Source organism: Patiria miniata, unplaced genomic scaffold (assembly GCF_015706575.1).
Source record: "Patiria miniata isolate m_02_andy unplaced genomic scaffold, ASM1570657v1 HiC_scaffold_18, whole genome shotgun sequence".
NCBI lineage: Eukaryota > Metazoa > Echinodermata > Asteroidea > Valvatida > Asterinidae > Patiria > Patiria miniata.
This window is the reverse complement of record NW_024037056.1, coordinates 13494436-13516854: the sequence shown is the minus strand read 5'-3', so window position 1 is coordinate 13516854 and position 22419 is coordinate 13494436. Positions and strand designations below refer to the sequence as shown.

The following is a 22419-nucleotide window of genomic DNA, read 5'->3' as shown; positions in this document are numbered from 1 at the left end:
TAGCCAAATTGTTTGTTATATAAGAATTTTGTATTAAGAGGAACATCAGTCCCATTCATTGTGCACATAAATGCAAAGTAGGGACCAAGGCTTTATGTTTGTTATAACCAGAATTTTGTATTAACAGAGTTTGTACTAACGAGAGTCGACTGTAATACATTGTAACACATTGTATTACATTGTAATACATTGTAACACATTGTATTACATTGTAACACACTGTAATACATTGTATTACATATACATTGTAATACATTGTAATACATTGTATTACATTGTAATACATTGTAACACATTGTATTCGGTCACTGATGAATCCATAAAACCACACAGTGCTTGGGCGGTTGGGGTGGTACAGGGCGCGTAATGGGTTAATACATTTGTGTCTACTTTTGTAACGATTCACTACCGGTAGTTCTGGTTAGAAATCTGTCACCTCGAATAAATAAATAAATACATGTAGTGATCCACAAGTGACATCACAGCTACAACAAGGAAAAGACATTCTCAGTGGTAAACACACTACAGCAATTCTACTGCAAATGTCAATTAAGTTTCACCTTATTTGTGTTTGTGCTGTAGCTTTGCTTTATACAATAGTAATACAGCGTTATCCCAACACATGCAAACATATCACAGACCGATATACATGTATAGCTATTGATTGAATCAATATTACTTTCATATCAACATTAGTCACTTTTATAATCTGTAATAAAAGAAAATCATTTCACAAGACTCCGGCTAGTTTTTTTTCATCAATGGTACATGTACATGCATGGCAACACTTCACATTTTATCAAAATATAATATACACGTAGTTCCTGTGATATTTTTAATATTTTTTTTTATACAGGAAAATAACAAATGAATAAAATCTGTCATTGAATTTTCCAAACTTCTATCCTTGTTATTAAAAGAACTAAAACATTTGCTCACCTTTATTTATTTTTTAGCTAATAACATTTCTTTAACAATCATTCATAATTTGGTTTCTTCCACAAAAACAATGGCCCCTTTTGTCTGAATAATATCCAGCAGAGTTTTCCAAGGAAAAAAAAGTGGTCAAATTACTATGAACCTAAACATATTTTGTGAGAAATCCTCCTCCTCCAAAATCCTCCACTGCGCAGTAACCAAATTGGCACACTCTTTGTACCTACCAAGTTTCAAGGAGCATCAAGTCCAATGTAAACGTTTATTGGCTGGTCTCTACCTTCCTCAATCCTACAAAATCTTCCACTGTGCAGGAACCCAATGGCACACTCTTTGTACCTACCAAGTTTCAAGTGGCATCAAGCGTAAAGCAATAGTGTCCATTCTCTGTCTTCTGCTATCCTGCAAAATCCTACAAACCCTCAATTTGGAAGGATCTGGGAGTGTTTGAGTTAACTTTCAAGGTTCCTTCCCTTCCCTCATCCCTACATACCCCTACATTTGCCCCACCCCAACCCTTCCTTGGGTCTGACTGTTCATTCCCATAAATAACTTGAGAAAAGTTTGCGGATGCACACTTTTGTGAAGCGACAATCTTAAAAAGAGATTTGCTCTGAAAGAAACTACAGTAATCGCGGTCAAAAACTGGATTTAGATTTTGCTCTCCTAATGCAGCAAGTTCCTGGCAAGTGCAATCAAGCCACCATAGTTTCAGAGGTGGGAGGAAAACCCTAGAAGAATACTCTGGGAAAACCCACGGAATCAAGTAGGGACTGAAAACCCAATCCACATCTTGGCCCCCACGGGATTCGAACCCGGGTCACAGCGGTGGAAGGCGAGGAAAGTATCGCTACCCGACCTGACTGCCACTTGTGACGGCGACTGGTCTACAAACATCTTTACTAGACTTCCCTTGTCTTTACGGACAGTCCCTTCACATGTTGCATCCGCAAACTTCTCCCGAGCTTAATTACTCCAAAACAAAGCCTAAATCCCATTTAAGTTGTAAGTATCTACGCTTGAGCCAACAGACAAAACACTGAATGGAACAAACAAAACAACACGGAGCGACGACAACGATTGTGAGCCTACAAGGGAATCTTCTCCTCCTCCAGCAGGGCTGAGTTGGCGTGAGAGTCCTGCTGCTGCTCGGCGCTCGCCGTGCTCTGCAGAACCTCCTCAAAACTGGACTCTTGAGTCTTGCCACCTGTTACCTTGGTCTGTTGGATATTTAAAAAAACAAAAAATGATCTCAATTGCTAAATTTCAAAGTTATGAAGTTTGAAAAGTTGCAAATTTAAAGAGTATGCCTACGCGAGTAGAAATTGCTGCGTGACAATGTGACAATGCCCGAAACGAACGGCAGAGAATACTGATCGCACAGTGCTTGCACGCATTGGAGCCCGCGAATTGAATTACCCGCGCTTTGTTTGGGCACTGTGCAGTCGATAGGGGGAAATTACGGGCATGTGTGGTTACGCTTAGCAATTTCTCATCGCGCAATCTTTAAATTTGCAACTTTTCAAACTGCATCTTTTTTTCATAAACAGTTGTCAATCGTGGATGATTTACAGTCTTTGGTAGCAAACGAGGTATCAAAATGTAGCTAATAACATTCCCCAAAGGTCAATATATAAATGATGTCATCATAAGACGATCAGATTCAAAATTATGACCCCTCCAATAAATGTGGACTTTCTTTTTTCTTTTGGCAGTGCTTATTAACAAAATTAAGTTAATTAGAAATAAATTATAATGCTTATATAGCACTTTCCATCATATAACAGTCTCAAAGCGCTTTGCAATAATTCCCCGTTCATCAGGCCATGAGACCACACGGCAGCCGATATCAGCGCACATTCGGTCCTCTACCCTCACAGGTACCTGTTTATACTCCTGGGTGGAGTATACATTTTCCATACGGAATGCTATTTCTCACCCGCAAGAACTGTCTCAGTCTATGGCTATGAGTCACAGTGTTACGCCTATGGCAAGCCCTAAGCCTTAGCCACAAAAAGCAGACAAGAAGGCCTCCATCATATGTTCCGAGTATCTCATGTACCTTGATTGAAGTCGTCGCAGACGAGACTTTTTCCTCAAACGATTTGAAGGTGTTGGATTCCCTCATATCGCCCAGCTTCTTGGAAACTGCCGAGCCGAAGGTGTTGAATGCTGACGTGGTCTTCTGTCCGGCGGTGGCAAGGCCCGTTTTCGTCTTGTTATATCTGCAGGAATGTTTTGACGAGATCCAAAAACAGGATTGGTATTTGAAATCCTTTGGAATTGGCAGAGTGTACCTTGGTAATTTTGTATTATTTATGAATAACACCGAATCATTTGACTAAGTTCTTAATAAACTTAAGTAGTTGTAACAAGCATATTTGTAAAATTTGATGTTGAAGTAAAAGAAGTGAAGGGCGAGCAATTTTTTTTTAATGTTTTCTTCAAACAGACTATGTAGAAGGAAGATACAGACTACGTAGAAGAAAAATCCAGGGTTTGTTTTAATTAAAAAGATTTAAGAAGCATTAGTGCAGATTGTAAGAACTGGCATCTACAATGGAAATAGTTCATGGGCTATAAATTAATTATTCGCAGGCAAGTGCTTGAAACTTTATTAGCCAAGTTCTTCTCAATAAGGGCCCGTCTCATTTCGTATCCAGGATGATTTCTGGACAAGTTCCGGACATTGTATCGGGTACAAGTTGCAGGATTCTAAACAACTTCCCCGCAATGAAGTTATGATGCGAGTCAAGCAGTTGCTGATGAAAGTTTCCCTGGAACATGTCCAAGACAAATGCAGGGCTTCTGACGGACAAAGTGAATTCTACCCACACTCTCTAGAACTCGTCAATATGAATTGAGAAGGGCCCCAACATGTCAAAATCATGTCATCTTTATCTGGTGCAAACTTTGTATTTGTCTGTACAATTCTCCACACAAACTCTTGCAAGAAACCTACCTCGATCGATCAAAATCCAACAATATGCAGTATAAACAAGGCACGTTCTTTGTGCTTTAACAAAATTTTGACATCCGGTCAAAATGTCAAATACAAAATACTGCCAGAAACATCGTTGCTAACCGTGCAATGCTATCTACATGTTGCTGTGTTATCTGCGAGTGTTAGTTTTGCACATGTGTGAATGCAATAATTTCTTGTTAGTTATGGTTTAATTGAGGGTTAGTATGAAGATAATGGGAGAAAATATGGGCCAGTTTAGTATGGGGTCAAGGCAGAAGTTAACTACATGTATGTTGGGTTGTTGAAGGGCAATAATTTCTGCATATACCCTACTTAATATCTCCCTGGGATATTCTTTTGTGATGAAGTAAACTGTAGAAGTTACACTTTACTTCTTATATCATTTGTATACTATTCACAGATATACATGTAACAATTGTTTTACCATGTTTACAGGTGAATAAGTAATTACGACATTTTGAAAAACTGTGGATATCTTGAGAGATGTCGAACTCGAACCCAACTAAAACAATTATCGAAAAGTTAGCCCTGCCAAGATGATGAATTCTATATTGCAAACTATACAAACAAAAAAACTGCACAAAACATGAAAACAAACAAATCAAATATGCGATGCAAGTGTTGATCTTCATGATCTTGGTCTTGAACATGACATTCCCAAGCAATGAAATGAGCAATCATGCCGCTGGGATGAACCTACATGCTCTGGCCCGTGACAGCTTGGCAACCCTACTTACGCTTCGGACGACGTGACTTTCTCATTCCATTCTGTGAGTTTTGTACTTGTGGAGACGTATCTGTGCAGTGGTATCAGTTCATCAAACGGGGAGTAAATCAAGAGTATTTCCCAGATAATTCCGCATGAAAAAAATCCATGGATTTTCCATGATAAATATTTCCCTTTTCCATGTCAAGCGCATGATTTTCCAAAACAAATCAATGTGCAGTGGTATCAGTTCATCAAACGGGGAGTAAATCAAGAGCATTTCCCAGATAATTCCGCATGAAAAAAATCCATGGATTTTCCATGATAAATATTTCCCATTTTCCATGTCAAGCGCATGATTTTCCAAAACAAATCATTGTGCAGTGGTACCAGTTCATCAAACGGGGAGTAAATCAAGAGCTTTTCCCAGTCAATTCCGCATTAACAAAACCCATGGATTTCCCATGATATATATTTCCCTTGTCCATGTCAAGCGTATGACTTTCCCACAACAAATAAATGAATTTTCCAATGGCACATCCATACTGCTGCGACACGCACATAAAAACAGCTACAATCCGATAACACATGCAATATGAACTACTAAGCTTAAATTTGTGAAGTGAAAGTCATGCAAATACATGTATGTATATCATAGGTTGTGGGTTCGAGTCCAGCCTGGGGTTACGGTGAGTGTGCCCTTGGGCAAGGCACTTTGTCACTCATTGCTCCTCTCCACCCAGGAGTAAATGGGTACCTGTGAGGACAGAGATGGTTATTGTGACTGAATCAGCTTCCTTGCACCTAACAGGCAGCATCGAGCTGTATACTCCCCAGGGAGCTGAGATGGTATTTGGAATGTTTCATGGGCCCAGTGAGCAGGGGTAATAATGATGTAGCGCCTTGTGCACTAGTTCTCTGGTGGATACGTGCACTTCATAAATAATCGCTGTTATTATTATCACATGAACCAGGAATACAAGGCCAAATTGTCAATAAAGCTTTTTTGTTTTATATGAGATTTTCAGATAACTGCATTCTGTAAACGTGATGACTTTCTTCTGTTTTTCTCAGGCCCAGTCACACACAGTGCGTGTCTACTCACGCGTTGGACTGTTGGAAGTTTTGCCATCCGTGCTGGAAGCCTTCCTTCATCTGATTCATGGGCGTGATGCCCAGCTTCCGTTTGATCTCCTTGGAGTGGGCCTCCTTGGCTCGCAACGTCTGCCTCAGCGTAAGAATGTCGCTCTCAACCTAAAGATGCGAGTAATGTATCCCCGCAAATCAGAATACGAGATTGCAGAATGGACGGTGCCGGATTCGGCCATAATTGCCCCGCCCACATAAATGCCCCGCGTCACCCAATGTGTTCACTTCTCGTAAACCGCGTATGAAAATCGTAATTTCTACCCCAAGAAACTGTTCAAAATTATCCAAAAAAAGGTGTCGTAAGAATTGAGAGAAGTCGGCTCTAGGTTGGAAAGGACATTTTTGAATGATAAAAAACACCCTTGACTCTAATTTGATTGAAAACTCAAGAGGGGCCGTAACTTCACGATCGCCACCTATTTGACTAAGAAGATTGACTAACAATGATGGTTTATGTTAAAACTCTGTGAATTGGTGGCAAATTCAAGCTCTTCCAACTTTTCTAAGAATTACATGAGCTGGGTCTTATTGGCAGCGGAGGGGCAGATTCCATCCACTTTTGATCTCGGAAATGCAATGACCAAATTTTATGAAACTTTGGATGATTACAGAAACTTTCATGATTCGTAGTTTTGCCAAGTTTGAAGTCAACTGGAAAAGTGTTTTACCTCGGCCAGTTCCAACCGCAATTTCTCCCTCTCGGCTTCGTCTTGTTCAACCTCCACCCCAGGGCTGGGTAAGTCGCTGGGCGTGCTGGCCGGTGTGTTGTCATACAGTGGGGTGGAGTCTGGGGAGGACAGGGGCTCCTCTGGAGGAATGAAAAGCAAACAAACAGAATGAGCTGATTTCATGTAATTCTAATATGGTTGTGGAACCTCCGTGTAGAACAGTTTGATGTCTAACTGTGTAAAAGTTCCATACAAGTTGTTCATCTGTAATAATGTATAATTTGCAAATTTCAAAAACTTTAAGTATCATACACATGATAAAATTCATGTACCGGTACGTACATACATGTGTACATGTACATGCGCATACCCTGCATGTACATGTACATGAACACATACTGCATATATTTTTCTATGCATACGTAGTAGATAAATTACTTGTTTATGAATTATTCATGTCATACTGAATATACCGGTACACATACATGTACAAATGTACATGTACATGTATGTACAAACATATACATGAACATGTACGTACATGTACACTGTTCAAATTGTGTTGCATCATGATAGAAAGTATATGCGCATGTACTCGTACATGTACATGTACCATTTACACATGTATGCATAGTATAGCCCTGTCGTATTTGTCACAATTGAATGAATTACAATGTACATTGTACATACATGTCATGCTGCACTTTTACACAGTACAAAACTGCATGTACACGTACACGTGTACATGTACATGATGTACCTTGTTGAAACTTTGTACATGTATAAAATTTACATTATAACACAGTACAATGTGTCACAAGTTATAGATACAGGTACGTCTATTTGAATCTATAAATAGTTCCACCTGGTTTGGGATAAGCCCCGCCCCCATCGTGGGCCTCCTCCTCCTCATCTCCATAATAGTCAGGCACGATGCTGAGGTAGGAGTGATAGCTGGGCGCCTCGGCCAGCGGCGACTTGTACTCCTCCGTCAGCTCGTACTCCTCCGAGCCATAGCCCTCCTCTTCGGTGACGAACGACTGAAGGCTCTCGTTAATGTAGAGCGGCTTCTCCTTGGTGCCGACCATGGCTTGAGGGCCGGCTGGCTTGGATGGCTTAGGCTTCGGCTTGTCGTTGGGCGAGGTGTCGGACGGCTTCTTACGACTCGAACGCTTCATGGTTGCGGACTTTAGTTTGGTTCAAACTTTGAAATTGGATGGAGCTAGTCACACGATTTGCTTTAGCAGACTTCAAATTGTAACTGCCTCTACATGAAGAACTTTTCTTTGAAGGTTTATCTGTACAACTGATGCTGTTTCACGGTTGGAGTTATTTTCGCTGTCTGACCTAGGAGGTTGTCTACAGAAAAATTCTCGGCTGAAGGCTTTCTGCAAAGTAACTGCTCTGTTCAGTGTTGCACTAATGTCAACTATTTCACAAGCACTCATGCAGTTTGGTTCGGATAATCAATTTTCAAGTACTTTTCAAATCCAAGATAACGGAAAATAAGCAAGCACGGGGTGAACACTGTTTCACTGTTGTCGGGTCTGTATTCCACTGTCAAAATTCTTGGAAGTTCTGGCTGAAGTTTTGTGATAACGCAACTGTTCTGATAAGTGCTGGTTCGACAACCACAATCATCCACTGATGTAAACCCAATACTTAAAGTGAACGCTGGTCCGATTAGAATCTTGGGAACCAATCGGCACAAATCACAGCGCGTCCACCAAACAGGTAAACAGTCCCCTACTCCAAGTGCTTCAGAAACTAGTTGAGCTGATGAATGAATAATCCACTCACTACAAGCTTCCTGCCGGTATTACCAACAGACCGAAACCAATGTAATATCCTTTTGTCCCTTCTCAATGGCATTCCTGGCATGAGTTAAATCTATTTACAGCATTTCAATAAGTCAACAATGGCCTTTTTGCAAAATCCGTTCAGTATAATCTTGCTGGCATAAACATGTACCTATATGTGGAACCGTACGGCTGGCTTTTTTCATGAATAATAAGTCAACCGTTTCGAAAAGATCAGTTGACAAAAAAAGGTGGAGCAGAGTACGAACTGGTACCAGAAATGCCAGACTTTAAACTGGAATGACTTTAATCTTTGTCAACTTTGTTTGATTGCATCAAAGGGTACAATCTTAGCACAATCACGTATTTACATACATGTACCAGAGATCAATCTGTTGTGTACTTAAGGGGGTGTTGAAGAGTTGGAGATGTTTGGACCGTGACCTTTGACCCGAACATCGAATTATCAGCTGACTTTACAGTAGATACAAGGGAGATTGTAGTTTAACCAGCCCGCCAAATTTAAATATCCGTCTGGGAGAACACGTATAGCCAAATCAATCAGTTCGGTGTCCAAATGTGGTCTCCAACAAACTGGTGCCCTTGCGTCATTGGTTCCACGCTGTACTGCTTTCCATTTACATTTCAACTCCTGTGGTTCTTCATTGGCGCTTTTGTGAGAAAGTCACTTCAGTTTTCAACCTGTTAAGCTCTAGCAAATTGTAGTGCTTTTTTTTTAATTTGGTGTGACATCAAAAGTTCAGATTTTACACTCATAAAGGTCACAGAAAACTGTCTTCAGATGTTCCTTGGCAGCGATTGGCTCAAAGTTTTGCAGTTGATACAATCCATCCTACTGCTGTTACATGTACAGATGTATGCATGTATCGTAGCTGTCCAGCTGGAAGCAGAAGAGCACACTCACACAAAGATGTACAATTTAATGAGTAGATGCACAAACTTATGCAGACCTGTTGGTGCTTCAAGTGCTGTTTAAATTCCAGTGTATCCGTAGATATTACACTCTTTACAAAATGTTCTTTGTCCAAATTGCACACGTCCGATTGATGCTACATACAATGCATGCCATGTATGTGTGAACATGTTACAGAATACTGTTTCAAAGAAAGCAACTTACATTTTAAACACAACACAATTAGCTCTACAGATTGTGTTTCTAACGATTTGGCACAAATGATTAACAGCCCTTATAGAGCAGATGCAGTTTACAGAGTTGTGCATACAGATTCGAATATCAATTATGATGAGCACCATATGCCACTGCATACTGCATAATTGGCTGCAGGAAATTGGTTATTGTTTGTTGGTCACTTTAAAGTTAACAAATTATCTGAAACTTTTATTATTATTATTAGTTTTTTTTTTTTTTTGATGTGTACATGTAGATATGACATACATCAACATCTCCCATGTACGTGATATTTCTCACACTGTGCAGCTGCAATGTACTTGCATGAAGTAAAACCACCGCAAAAGTGACTGGATCAGTAAAATATAGATTTAGTGGACCAGGAAACAAGTTTTTTATTTTGTTTGGCCCTGCTGTTAAATTCAATCAATAAGAATTAATACCTTAATAAAAACGAGCTGTTGTTTAACAATTTATACATGTGTGGGAGCAGTGTTTACAAAGCTGAGACCACGCCCACTTGTTTATTTATCATATCAATATTCTGCAACAATGGTATTACGTGTACATGTATACATGTACATGTGTACATGTGTATGTACCCATGGTCATATGTACTGGTTATGCATACATGTACATGTACATGTACATGTACATTATAACAAATGTGTACATGCATACATGTACATGTTATTGCAGAAAGCACACCTACATGTACATGTACATGTATGTGTGTACGTACATGTGCACAAACATGTAGGACACACATGTAGTACATGTACATTATGTGCAGAACTAATGCTGCTACATGTTGTCACATGTACATGTGTGCAGTGTACAATATTATGTACATGTATACATGTGTACAATTGTATTATGTACAACACTACATCATATACATGTACACCCATGCAATGTAAAATCTTATGCTACATGGCGTGTACATGTGAAAAAAAAAAAAAAAAAAAAGCTCTTGCATGCAAAAAATTGAAAAAATAATAGTATATAATAAATAATTGTGCAAAATATAACCTACAGTACAGTTTTCTTTACTCACCATCCAGAGAATAGTACAAATGATCCTCTTCATTTGATTTGTCTGACTCCATAATTACCAACGCCATCACTTAAGTTCAAGGTTAAAAATCAAGTGAACGCACTGTATGTCAATGTATGATCAGTTTTTAAGCATTCCAAAGGAAAATAATGTTCTATTTTCCCTTCGTTTCTTGGTGACCAGACAGGGGATTGTCGGTCGGTAGCTACGTGGACGAACTCCAGTCTATGCAGCACTTTACATTGTACATGTAGTACCATTTCCTTGATCTGTGGCACACTTGTACATGTAGTATGCAGACCTGTTCTTTCAGTTCATACATACTCTGATAAACGCACTGATCAATCCTCAGGCTTCCTGCCATTGTCAACCGAAGGCTAGGAAGTGGTACTTCCTATATTCATCTGATCAGATGTTTACTAACAAAAGTACCAGATGAATACCACTCATATTTATAGGGAACAGTACAAAACATACAATGTACATGTACGCATCAAGCAATTAAAATGAACATTGTTAATCAGTAATTTATGAACAATAATATGCACAAATATTTCTCCCGAATAGAATGTACAAGCACAATGCAAGTATTGTATACATTTTGTACATCTAGGCCTTTAAGCAAAGTAAAAAAAATAAAACAGAACTGGTCCCTGCTTACTTTCTTTTTCTGCCCGCCCCCACCTCATCTCAAATTTTAGCTTGCAGCAAAATTTTAGCTACATAGTTGTACACATTAATACTACGCAATTTCAAAATCTGGTACATGTACAAGGAAAGGAGACAGCTTCTTTGGAAACAATGGTTTAAGCAAACGACTCAAGAAAATTTAAAAATCCGCCAATTTGTTGGGGAAAAAACTGGGCCTGCGTCCTTCCACTTGTTAAAAAGCCTGGTTGAGAAAGTATTTTTGGGGGAAAGATTCCCATATCTGGCCATCACTAATTTTTCCCTACAGTGAACTATCGGCCATCATAGAGGATAACTTGTCCTCAAAAGTGAAAATTAAAAGGGAAAATATTATAGTATTTTCAGACCAGTCTCATAGGGTTTGTGCACAGGGTGACAAGTGATGGCCTGATTACAGGAATCTTTCCATTTTGTGTTGTGCTTGGCCTTATAATTTACAGTCACGACACAGTGATGAGACCATGTACATTTCATATATCACATGAAAATGTTTTGCAACACTTAAGCTGCAAATTTCAGGCTGTGCTACCCGCAGATTACAGCCTGAACCCATCTGGCATCGAGGTTCATGAAAACAATCTGACAATCCTACATGTATGCCTGGGTCCGGTGTTTATTGTTAAATTTAATGAATGAATGTCAATATTTTACATGTTAAAAATTAAATAATATTAAATTTCATAGGTTTTGTGATAAATTGAATATGTAGGCCTCAAAGTCAAAGTCAAACATTGTTTTTCAGTTCACACTGATTTTATGCTACACATACATATTTCACTAATAAAATGACTATTAATTAATTATAATACCCTCTTTTTCAGGCATTAAAGAACACATCATTAAGCCTACATGTATTTTATAATTAAAATTATTTACATTTTTTACACTATAGGCCTACGCGGAAATAATATCGTACACTTTTTTGGTTGTGTACAGACTCTATGATTATGAATCAAGTGCATTGTCAAACTCAAAATATTTTTAAAGTATTTTCGAACAATAGATCTTATTCTCTAACAAAAGGGAAAATGTCGCAACCTGACGCCACTTCCGCGATTGCGTACAAAGTCTACGGAGAGTCAAGGAAATTTTTGAAGTATTTCCTAATAAAATTGGACATATTTCTCAGTCCTAGATTCATGTCTTATCATCATTTTTGCAATGAATGACCTTTGAGATAATAATCAGTGATAATAGGCCTATATGAAAAAAAAAGTGGCGTCAGGTTGCAACATTTTTTCTACGAATATTTCAATAATGTTGACCACGCACATTGTTGACTGTCAATGTCATTCATGTCAATTGTCATTGTTGACTGTTTCAATCATTGATTGTCAAAGCATGTTAACAAGGCAGTCATTGCATGGTCATGGCAGTTATGTCTACGCACCTGTTGTAGCGATATCCGAATAGATATGATCTGCCGAAGGTGGCATGCCGTTATTATCCATTTTATCTGGACAAACAAATCTTTTTGTGTCAAAAAGGGAAAGTAGTATTTCGATCACGAGACGTCACTCTCTTCTTCCGATCTTTTTCACTCAAGACGACGAAATGCGTTGAAGGCCAAGGAAAAGTTAATAAATCACTTTTGTTATTTTTACGTGTAAAAAGGCAGCATCCCATCCTAGGATGTGACCCAACTTCAGATGGGCATATACTTAATTGGGCAGGAACGCAGTAAATGCTTTAAAGAGAAATCAGGTCATATGCAATGCTTGAAAATGCACCTTTGTGTCCCATTTTGGTTTATGATTTTCATTGTATCAGATTTTCAAGGATATTTTGGTGCCTTTTGGGGTTTTTTATGCCAGTGCAAATTGAGCAGAAGTACGTGCGATGTCATTTAAGCACAAACCTATTAAGTAGGCTGGAGTGGAGATGCCAGAATTCAGAATATTAAATTTTATACAGTTTATTTTCTGCCAATGACGAAAATTTGGTTCACAATTTAAACAGAAAACCAAACTGAACAGTGTCTTCTTAAAAATGACATCACAATAGCAACAACGTCTTCCTCAGCCTGCATGGTCGTCAGCGAAAGCATGGAAAAGTTAAGACTAAAAAAGTGCACTTTTCGTTAAAAAAATAACCTAAGGGATGTCGTTCACACATTTAAAGACAAATTGAATAATGTTCCTAAGTATTTAACTTTATGTCAAGATCTCTTTTAACTTAAGGGCCAAAAATGTCAGCACACCAGGTGCCATGATTTTACAGGATTCTTTATTCTGTCATTTACTAACAGTCCGGTAAGCTGTTTCATAATACATTTGTAGTTTTGTTTTTTGATGTTTGCAAATGTTGTTTATTCCCTTTAATTCTGACAAACGTTAAGCCTAACTCCAAACTCCTGAAAACTAAAGTACCCAACTTCAAATGGACAAGGTCTTCACATGGGCGATATAGGGTTTCTGCCTTTGTCACTAATTATAATATTTCTATAATTATTTTGACGGTTCCCTTTTCTCTATAAAGTCAACCAAAAATATGATAAAATTTTTATTTGTGTCTTCTAATGATTCAAGTCAAATTAGCAGTTATTCGTGTATTTAAATTTGTTTAATTTAAGAAATTACATTCACTGATTCAGTATCGTTTTCGTGACGACAAATCTCAAGATGGCGATGCAAGCAGCGCGTCGACAAAATGTGAGTTCAGAACGCACCGAAAAATTCCCCTTTCTGGAAGTTTATTTTCAATAAATAGACTATTGTGTTATTAAGTAGGATGTGGGCATCAAAATAAATACAGAAATAGTTAATAAATCGGATGAATTAGTCGTGTTTTTATGGTTTTGAAAATTATGTTTTGTTACACGTTCACGTTGGACTCGACTCGGCAGGGTTTGGTTTATAGAGGGCGCTATTTTCATGACCATACTTTTTCATGATATTGATAATCCTCGCAGAGTCACAGGCTCTAATTTTTTTTGGAAAAAACGTTGCAACCTGGCACCATTTTTTTCTTCATATATCATCTCAATAAGGGTCAGTCATTGCACAAATGATTAAAGATTAAGACATGAATCTTGGAATGAGAAACATTTCCAATTTTGTTAGGAAATCTTACTTGGATGGAAAATTTTCTTGATAATGATACTAGACTTTGTAGGCAACCGCTGAAGTGGCGACTGGCGTCAGGATATGGGCAGCCATTAGGGTAAAAAAGCCAATCACAAAATGAAAGTTAAGCAAAAATGAAAGTTAAATTAAATGCCAAAAGACAAACAAAAACGTACAATGAACAATGAAAATGGGTCCTACTAAAGCGCGTCAACAAGCGTCAACAAGCGTCAACAAGTTTTAGTAATCATTAAGTGTGCGTCAACAAATTTTGTATAGGCCTTTGAACAATAAAAACAGCTTTATATGGTAGAAAAAGCAATAATGAACATCTTCTGCATATCAATTAAAGTTAAAATTATTTTAAAACTTGGTTTTTTGAACGCGAAATGTACGACCAATTTGTTGATAAAAGTAGGCCGCCATCTTGTTTGGATGGCGCTGTAGACTTCGCGCATGCGTAGTATGGCTCTTTACACTTCAAGCATGCAGTGCGTGAAATTAGACAAAAAAAGTGGTCAGACAAAATGTCCGAGCACAATCAAAAGTGTTCTGCCATTGTCAAGTTTTGATCTGCCATTTAGCGTTCCAAATTTGAAGGTCACATGAGCAAACAAATAGGTTATCAACAGTCGAGAACTAGTTAAAACATACTTACATAGTGCTCTCTTCATGATTGAAAACTTGAAATGCTCCTTTTTCCCAAGTAAATTACTCTGTGAAACCTTGCGAGACGAACTTTCAAAAGGCCGCGTTTACTATACTTCAAACACGTGGACGGTACATACACGTGTGTACATGTACAGTATGTATGTTTACGTACGTACGTATTCATATTACACACTATGTAGTTGCAATGACAAGCGCCGGGCATTCACGCGCTCGTTTCTGTAGTAAGCCACGTTGTGAGAATTTAGTAACAATCACGCACTTAAAGCATACCGCGCAACACAACGTACTTTGATCTTGCTAAATTCTCATTACATGTATTGGGGTGTAAACGCGTTGCATCTATTGCGTGAATATAAGACAACACGTACATGTAGTTAGCAGCCGCTCAGCGTACGGTAAGTATTACAGACCGGATCATCGGAAATAAAGTAAAACAACAAAATACTTTTGAGTGCAACCGTTTATTTCATACTTCTGAAAAAGACAACTCCACAAAGAATACATAAATCGCTCGGACATTTTGTCCGAGCACATCTGCATTTGGTCGGACAAACCATGAAAGTGGTCGGAAAATGTCCGATGTCCGACTGTAATTTCACGCACTGAGCATGCGTAGTACGGCTAGCTACACATAAACAAGATGGCGGCCTACTTTTATCGACAAATTCGTCGTACATTTCGCGTTCAAAAAACCAAGTTTTAAAATAATTTTAACTTTAATTGATATGTAGAAGATGTTCAATATTGCTTTTTCTACCATATAAAGCTGTTTTTATTGTTCAAAGGCCTATACAAAATTTGTTGACGCACACTTAATGATTACTAAAACTTGTTGACGCTTGTTGACGCTTGTTGACGCGCTTTAGTAGGACCGATGAAAATGAGGAAAACAAAATTTAAAAAACGCGACGAATGTAAACCCCAAAATTACTGTAAGCCTCCGTGACGAATGTAAACCCCACAATTACTGTATAAAGCCCACGACAAATGTAAACCCCCAATGAAAGCCCAGTCATGCCAGTGACGAATGAAAACCCCGAAATTACTAAAAGCCCCGCAGCGAATGTAAACCCCAAAATGACTGTAAGCCTCCATGACTAATGTAAACCCCCAAATTACTGAAAGCCCCGTGACGAATGTAAACCCCGAAATTACTGTATGTCCCGCGACGAAGATAAACCTCAAAATTACTGTAAGTCCCACGACGAATGTAAACCTCAAAATTACTGTAAGTCCCACGACGAATGTAAACCCCCAAATTACTGAAACCCCCGCGACGAATGAAAACCCCAAAATTACTAAAAGCCCACGAGGAATGTAAACCCCGAAATTACTGTAAGTCCCGCGACGAAGGTAAAGCTCAAAATTACTGTAAGTCCCGCGACGAACGTAAACCCCCAAATTACTGAAAGCCCCGCGACGAATGAAAACCCAGAAATTACTAAAAGCCCCGCGACTAATGTAAACCCCAAAATTACTGTAAGTCCCGCGACGAAGGTAAACCTCAAAATTACTGTAAGTCCAGCGACGAATGTAAACCCCAAAATTACTAAAAGTAGGGTACCAGTCTGCACGGACTGGTACCCCACGGCCTATCACTGCAGCGGATGGCAGCGCTACATAGACCGTAGGCCTACACGTGCAACTTTTGTGTTTATTGGGAGGGGCGTAATCTTACATGAAGCCACTATGTTACATGTCAAGTCAGGGGGAAGCCACCATGATCTATTAATTGGTAAGATTTTTTTTTTTTTTTTTTTAGAGGTGTTTTATAGCTGAGAAAATACCAAGGATGGACCAATATCATGCAGGCTAACTTCAGGGAATACTTTTTATTGTTTGAAAATTCCAAGTAGCACCTTTGGAAAGGCCCAGTTGTTGATTTCTTCACAATAACAGCTTGCCAGAAAAAATAATTTCACAGGGAGTTTAGTCCCCTTACTATCTTACATTTTTTTTTTTGTTACAACCAAGAATGTTTTTCAACAATAATTACGCCAGTTACTTTTCAGATAGCTGCAAATGATGGACTGTAGCCTTAAAAGTTTGTCAATGTTTGCTGCACCCACTTTGCAGGAGGAACGTCCCTAATAATAACATGCACTAAATGTTCTTCTCTGTGATTGTTTCACTTAAAATACAGGTGAGGTTACCGCCAGAAGTGAATAGGATCCTGTACATCCGGAACCTCCCATATAAGATCACAGCGGAGGAAATGTATGATATCTTCGGCAAATATGGTGCAATCAGACAAATCAGAGTGTAAGTTACATGTTTGAATCTTCTTTTACGATTACTGGTCTGTAGTTAATCTCTAAAGCGAATTTCATGACGTCAACAATTAAAGTTTCATTGTGAGGTTCACATTAAATGTACCTTAACAAATTAACGACTAACAATTAGCTGGACTAGGCTTTCTCTAGCTGGTGTCGGTTTTAGCGGTGTTCTACTTCACGGGATTTCCTGCTTCTAAAATTAAATTTCTGATACCACATAGCTTACTTTTCCCCTGAAATGTCCCCCAACGTTGTGAGAAGCAACTTTCATTTTTGCGATAATTCTCACAATCGGTACAATACCTCAGATTGGGGACAATGAATTTATCAAACATTATGTCAGGAAAAATCTAAGAAATCACTGTTTTTGAGGAAGAGGCTGCTAGATGGAAAAAGTTAATGACCAGGCTTATGCCTTGTTTGTACTTTTGTTGAAATTCAAAGAAATAACCAATGTTTTGACCCCAAAAAGTCTCAGTTAGATTTGATTTCCTTCAACGAAAGCTCAGTAGTTGTACAGTGTACAAAATGTATATTCATAAAAAGTTGGCACCTAAGATGTTTGTTGTAGCCAAATGTCTGGTAAAGGGCTTTTCCAGCATCGTGAAAGAAAATGCAATGCCCATGACGGAGCCAATTAACCATAATATCTAACTAATGATTCAGAGAAAAGATCCAAAACTCCTAGTCTGTAATCTCCTTGACCATTAGGCCAAAAAAAAAAGGCTCTTGTTTCTGGTATGCACGCGCGTCGCCGTAGCCATGCGCGTCGGCAAAATAAAAAAAAATTTGAATGAAAGATGATGTCTCAAAACCGCCAAACTCACAGGTTTGACTGGAATTCTGCTGCTGCACAATTTTAACATGTTTTTAGATGGGGTTATGGTCGAGAATAAGCTTTATGTGGCCCCTCTGGACTCCCATATATTTGCACTCAGTTAAGTCGGGCTAAAGTTGCGTTGCTGCACCACTTTTTGGGCAAGCTAAATATTGCTGGAGTTGCCCTAAAGCGGTGGTTTTTGTAGTGACTTTTTTTTTATTACCGTTAAAGGGAATGTACATCATTGGCTTTCACTGTAATTTTCAGAAATGAACCAGTTGAGGGGTTAGTATAATAGATCAAAATATTGTTACACTGACATGTTTGAAGTGTTGTGTCCGAAAATGCTGGAAAAACCAAGAAAAACAAAAATTTTCAAGTAGTATGGTTCCCTGACTCCACTAAAGATGAAATGGATCAATTTTTAGATGCCAGAAATTGTAAGGGAAAGGAACCAGTCTAGCTGGCCTGCACCTGTTCATGAACATGTAATCAATAGCAAACACAATTTGGACTGACACAAATGGTAAATTTGGAGCAGTAGATGAAAAATAGTCAGGTTTTTATCATAGATCAAAATATTGTTACACTGACATGTTTGAAGTGTTGTGTCCGAAAATGCTGGAAAAACCAAGAAAAACAAAAAATTTCAAGTAGTATGGTTCCCTGACTCCACCGTTGGAAATGTATACAAAAATACCATTTTCTTGAAAATGTCTTCACACCAGGTACCATAGTTTTACAGGATGCTTTAGAATGTCATTTACCAACATACCAGTAAGGTTTTTCGTAAAACTTGGTAGTTTTATTTTTCGATGTTTGCAAATGTTGTATTTCCCCTTTAAATTGTGAAACAAATTTGTCAGAAAAAAAAACTTGGTTAGATGCCACAAAGTAAGTGGCAATGCCTTAACCATTTGTGTGTTATAAACGCCTAACGGCGTCTTCCGTCCTTGTCAAGGGGAGTGCTAACCTTCTCTCCTTTCATACAACACGCTAGAAAAACCTGCTGCACTTTGTCTTTATAGACCATCCATTCCGCTGATTCCTAATCACAGCTTTGCTCTGAAAATTCTTCTTTTTTTTTACAAACATTTCTCAAACACAAAAGTGTAATCAGATTAAAGCCTGTATTTTTCTGATCTCATTGATGTATTTTGTAAAAGAAATTGACAATTGGGAATGGTCAAAACCAGGGTTTTGTTTTTGCAGTGCATGCTGGGAAAAATATGCAAATGACAATGACTCAGCATTTTCCCATTACTTGTGCATAGGATTTATGCACTTTCATTTTGATGCAGTTTTTTCACGTTGAAGTTCATGATATGTGCAGATGGGTTGTCAAAAGCGGTCATGTTATTATTTCAAAGAATGATAGAGAAGTTTATTGTGTTATCCATTGTTTTCTTTTGTTTTAAATTTAAAACAATAATTTAACATTTAAATGTATATATGTACCTGATTAGGTGTTTTTAATTTTTAATTTTTTTTTCTTGTAGGTGAAATGTAAGTTACTTGCAATGAGTGAACGTGACCATTTCAAGTCAGCTAATTTGCATAATTAATTGATATTTAATTAAACAGGTGTTTATTTATTGACTACCCTTTGTCATCTTTCGTCCCTGTTTTTACCAAAGTGGCACCAGTCCCGACACAAAAGGCACAGCCTACGTCGTCTATGAGGACATCTTTGATGCTAAGAATGCATGCGATCATCTCTCTGGGTTCAACGTGTGCGGCAGATACCTCGTTGTCCTGTACTACCAGCCGAACAGAGTAAGGCTCTTTTATTTCTTCACCTCTTTTCCGACATTTACCCTAACCACCCCAACTCTATCAAAATCCATCCCCCCATTTTGGTGGATTTTGGGGGACTTGGTCCAGAAAGCCTGGCTTGACTAAATATGGATGGAGTATGATGGACTTGGGCCTAATAACCTGAAGCAGTGCTAGTGGTATCCGATTGATTTTGCCTAGCTTCCTGTACTGCTATTGTGATAAAAGCCATGTGTAGCAAGTCCATGAATGTCAACCAGTGCGTCAGTGGTGGATTCCATTATGTCATGTACAGTTTTGTATTGGATGCACAGTGATTGATGGATTTTGATGGACTTGGTCCAATTCCCATAAAAAGACGCTAGGGGGTTAGGGTTAAAGGAGTGTTGGGGAGGTGAGAAGGGATGATTTGGGAGGGGGTTGTCGCGGGAGGGGGCCGTAGGCACATGTACATTTGTCTGTTCGTCTGTGACTCTGTCTGTCTCTCTGTGCTTCATCACCTTCATTTGATAAATGTTCCATTAATTAACAGAAATTTGTAATTCTGATGTGGTTTTTACTTTGCTGAAGCATTTCAGGTTAAAGGTCAAGGTTAAAGGTCACTATCAAAATATTGGACAACAGAAACAGTGTAATTTATACATTAGTTACTTTTGTATGGGGGATTGATGTATTTGGGCATGTTCTCAGAAAATGGCTCCCTTGAGACCAAGTGTCAAAAGTCAAGAGCATATTATTTATTGAAACCGTTCAGACTAAGTGTGTGTACAACGTACACTGCTTAAATATGAGTAGAGTTACCTTTTTTTAATTTGGATCAACTTTTAATTCACGTTTTCGCATGAACTTTAGGAAACATTAAATTTTCAGTTTATCATGGTTGGTTGGTTTGTTAATGTATTTGTCTAGGCTGTTTGTGTGAACATGTTGAGTTTAGGTTGGTTAGAAGTTTTAAGGACTAGGGTGTGCTCATTTTTTTTTTTTTTTTTTTTTTTTTTTGCATTTAATTATACCTCTAACGATAGCTAATAAACCAATCGCTTACATTCTTTTGATTTGTCTTCCTTGCCTTTATCTCCAGGCTTTCAAGAAAGTGGACCAAGCCAAGAAACAAGCAGATTTGGACAAGATGAAAGCAAAGTATGGTCTCAGTACACCCGAGATCAAGTAATTGCCCAACAGAGAACATTACGTGGACATTTGCGATCAGTTCGACGGACAGTTTAGCCCAAAGGGACTCTTGGTTCTGCAACGAGAAAGTCAGCTCCGATGCTTTGCCTCTGTAAACACAAATGTGTCTTGTCGGGGTAATTTCTGCGGATCGGAGGCTCAAGTTGATGGCAATGATGGATAAAGATGAAACCGTCACTGTGTTTGATCGTGTGGGGTGTATGAAAACTGTAGACATCTTCACATTTTGGATACGTACAACTTATTTCCCATATTCAAGTTATATTTTGTATCGGTTGATTTTTTTGTTTATGTGGTTTGTAGAGTTGATTATTCCATAAATTTGGGATTCAAAAGTGTGTCATTTTTTGTGTGTCCCTATTACACCCACCCTGTGTAATTTGCCACGCAAGTATCATTACAATTAACTTCACAATATTTTAAGTTTGTTTGACTGGTGCTAAGCGTAATCACTCTTGGAGTTAGAAGGCGTTAAAAACTGCGTCCTGAGTTTACAGAATCTTATCTCAGATGTAACAGGGAGACGAAAACAATTGCACCCCAAATGTATGGAATGACCAGTTGCATGCAAAGTGTTGTCGTCTTTTTTAGACCATTATCATGTTGCGGCCATCTTGATTTTTTTCCCATTCAAATCAACGTAACCAAAGCGAGGCTGCAAGGAAAAATAGTCTGGTTCTTTTTGCACAGAAAACATTATCATTCAGTACTGTTATTGGATATAGGGAACATGACTAAAATGGTGGCAGCACGATAAAGGTATATTACATTGAAATTTACAACTGATAGTTCCCCCATTGAGAAGCATTTGTCAATGTTTGTTTTTGTCAGCCAATGTATTTTTCGTTGAAAGGGGAACAAGGTATCAAAAAAACAATATTTGTTTACCGTGTTCTGCGGCATCAAAATTTTAGTGTCCTATTCCTGGACTAAATTTAGACACATGCCATAATTACAAGGAACTTGGAACGAAACCTGCAGGAAAAAAAATATTTGGACAGGAGAGTCCATGTATCCTGATCAAAGGCGTGAACAGTGAAGTTATTATTTATCATAACAGTGACTTTAACCCTTAACCCCTAGCAATTATATACTAGGAACCTTCCTCATCCTTGCAAATCCCAACACCATATGGTAAACTGTGCATATGTTTAACCCCAACCGCCCTGAATCCTTCAAAACCCTCTTTGGCAAAGTGGAGGAATATGGAGGATTGAGGTTACATGGCAAAAGTGCGTTGCTGATTTCGTAGGATGCACTTTGCCAAGGTCTTGGGCTGGACCTTGTGTTGTTTTTGCTCTGCCATGCATAAATGTAGACCTGGATTATGCTTGACATCCCCCGTTCTGCTCCAGGATGTCACTGGCCAAGCCTCAACATATTGACAGTCACTGCCGCAGGATTTTGCAGGATTTAGGCAGTGGTCAGTCCTTCACGGACCATATTCAAGAAATAATGGAGGAATTTGCAGGATTGAG

The 22419-nt window shown here is 38.5% G+C and overlaps 2 protein-coding genes and 1 non-coding gene across 4 annotated transcripts; 1 reads left to right on the top strand and 2 right to left on the bottom strand.

Annotated features, from left to right (window-relative positions):
- Positions 1–849: 849 nt before the first annotated feature.
- LOC119724703 (tumor protein D54-like) lies at positions 850–8604 on the bottom strand. 2 transcript variants are annotated; one of them, XM_038195879.1, is made up of 6 exons: positions 7311–8604; positions 6446–6585; positions 5734–5882; positions 4660–4719; positions 2999–3161; positions 850–2156 (listed from the first exon to the last, which is right to left on the bottom strand). In XM_038195879.1, the coding sequence occupies exons 1-6, from the start codon at positions 7621–7623 to the stop codon at positions 2025–2027; spliced, it is 957 nt and encodes a 318-aa protein (XP_038051807.1). In that variant the 5' UTR covers positions 7624–8604; the 3' UTR covers positions 850–2024. The 2 variants fall into 2 exon arrangements, with proteins under 2 accessions (XP_038051807.1, XP_038051808.1); XM_038195880.1 differs by lacking the exon at positions 4660–4719 and having other exon boundaries at positions 7311–8596.
- Positions 8605–13595: 4991 nt separating this feature from the next.
- LOC119724701 (splicing factor 3B subunit 6-like) lies at positions 13596–21961 on the top strand. Its single transcript, XM_038195874.1, has 4 exons — positions 13596–13792; positions 17022–17140; positions 19612–19750; positions 20832–21961. The coding sequence occupies exons 1-4, from the start codon at positions 13763–13765 to the stop codon at positions 20919–20921; spliced, it is 378 nt and encodes a 125-aa protein (XP_038051802.1). The 5' UTR covers positions 13596–13762; the 3' UTR covers positions 20922–21961.
- On the bottom strand, positions 18843–18969 carry LOC119725223. Its single transcript, XR_005270693.1, has one exon. It is a non-coding gene; the product is annotated as a U6atac minor spliceosomal RNA (small nuclear RNA).
- Positions 21962–22419: the final 458 nt, after the last annotated feature.

Excerpts from the sequence above, each read along its gene's own strand:
- LOC119724703 (XM_038195879.1), bottom strand. The coding sequence starts at position 7,623 with ATGAAGCGTTCGAGTCGTAAGAAGCCGTCCGACACCTCGCCCAACGAC. Across the intron at positions 6,586-7,310 it reads CGGGGCTTATCCCAAACCAG|AGGAGCCCCTGTCCTCCCCA; the intron begins GTGGAACTATTT and ends TCATTCCTCCAG. Across the intron at positions 4,720-5,733 it reads AACTTCCAACAGTCCAACGC|ATACGTCTCCACAAGTACAA; the intron begins GTGAGTAGACAC and ends ACCACTGCACAG.
- LOC119724701 (XM_038195874.1), top strand. The coding sequence starts at position 13,763 with ATGGCGATGCAAGCAGCGCGTCGACAAAAT. Across the intron at positions 17,141-19,611 it reads GCAATCAGACAAATCAGAGT|TGGCACCAGTCCCGACACAA; the intron begins GTAAGTTACATG and ends TTTTTACCAAAG. Across the intron at positions 19,751-20,831 it reads TGTACTACCAGCCGAACAGA|GCTTTCAAGAAAGTGGACCA; the intron begins GTAAGGCTCTTT and ends CTTTATCTCCAG.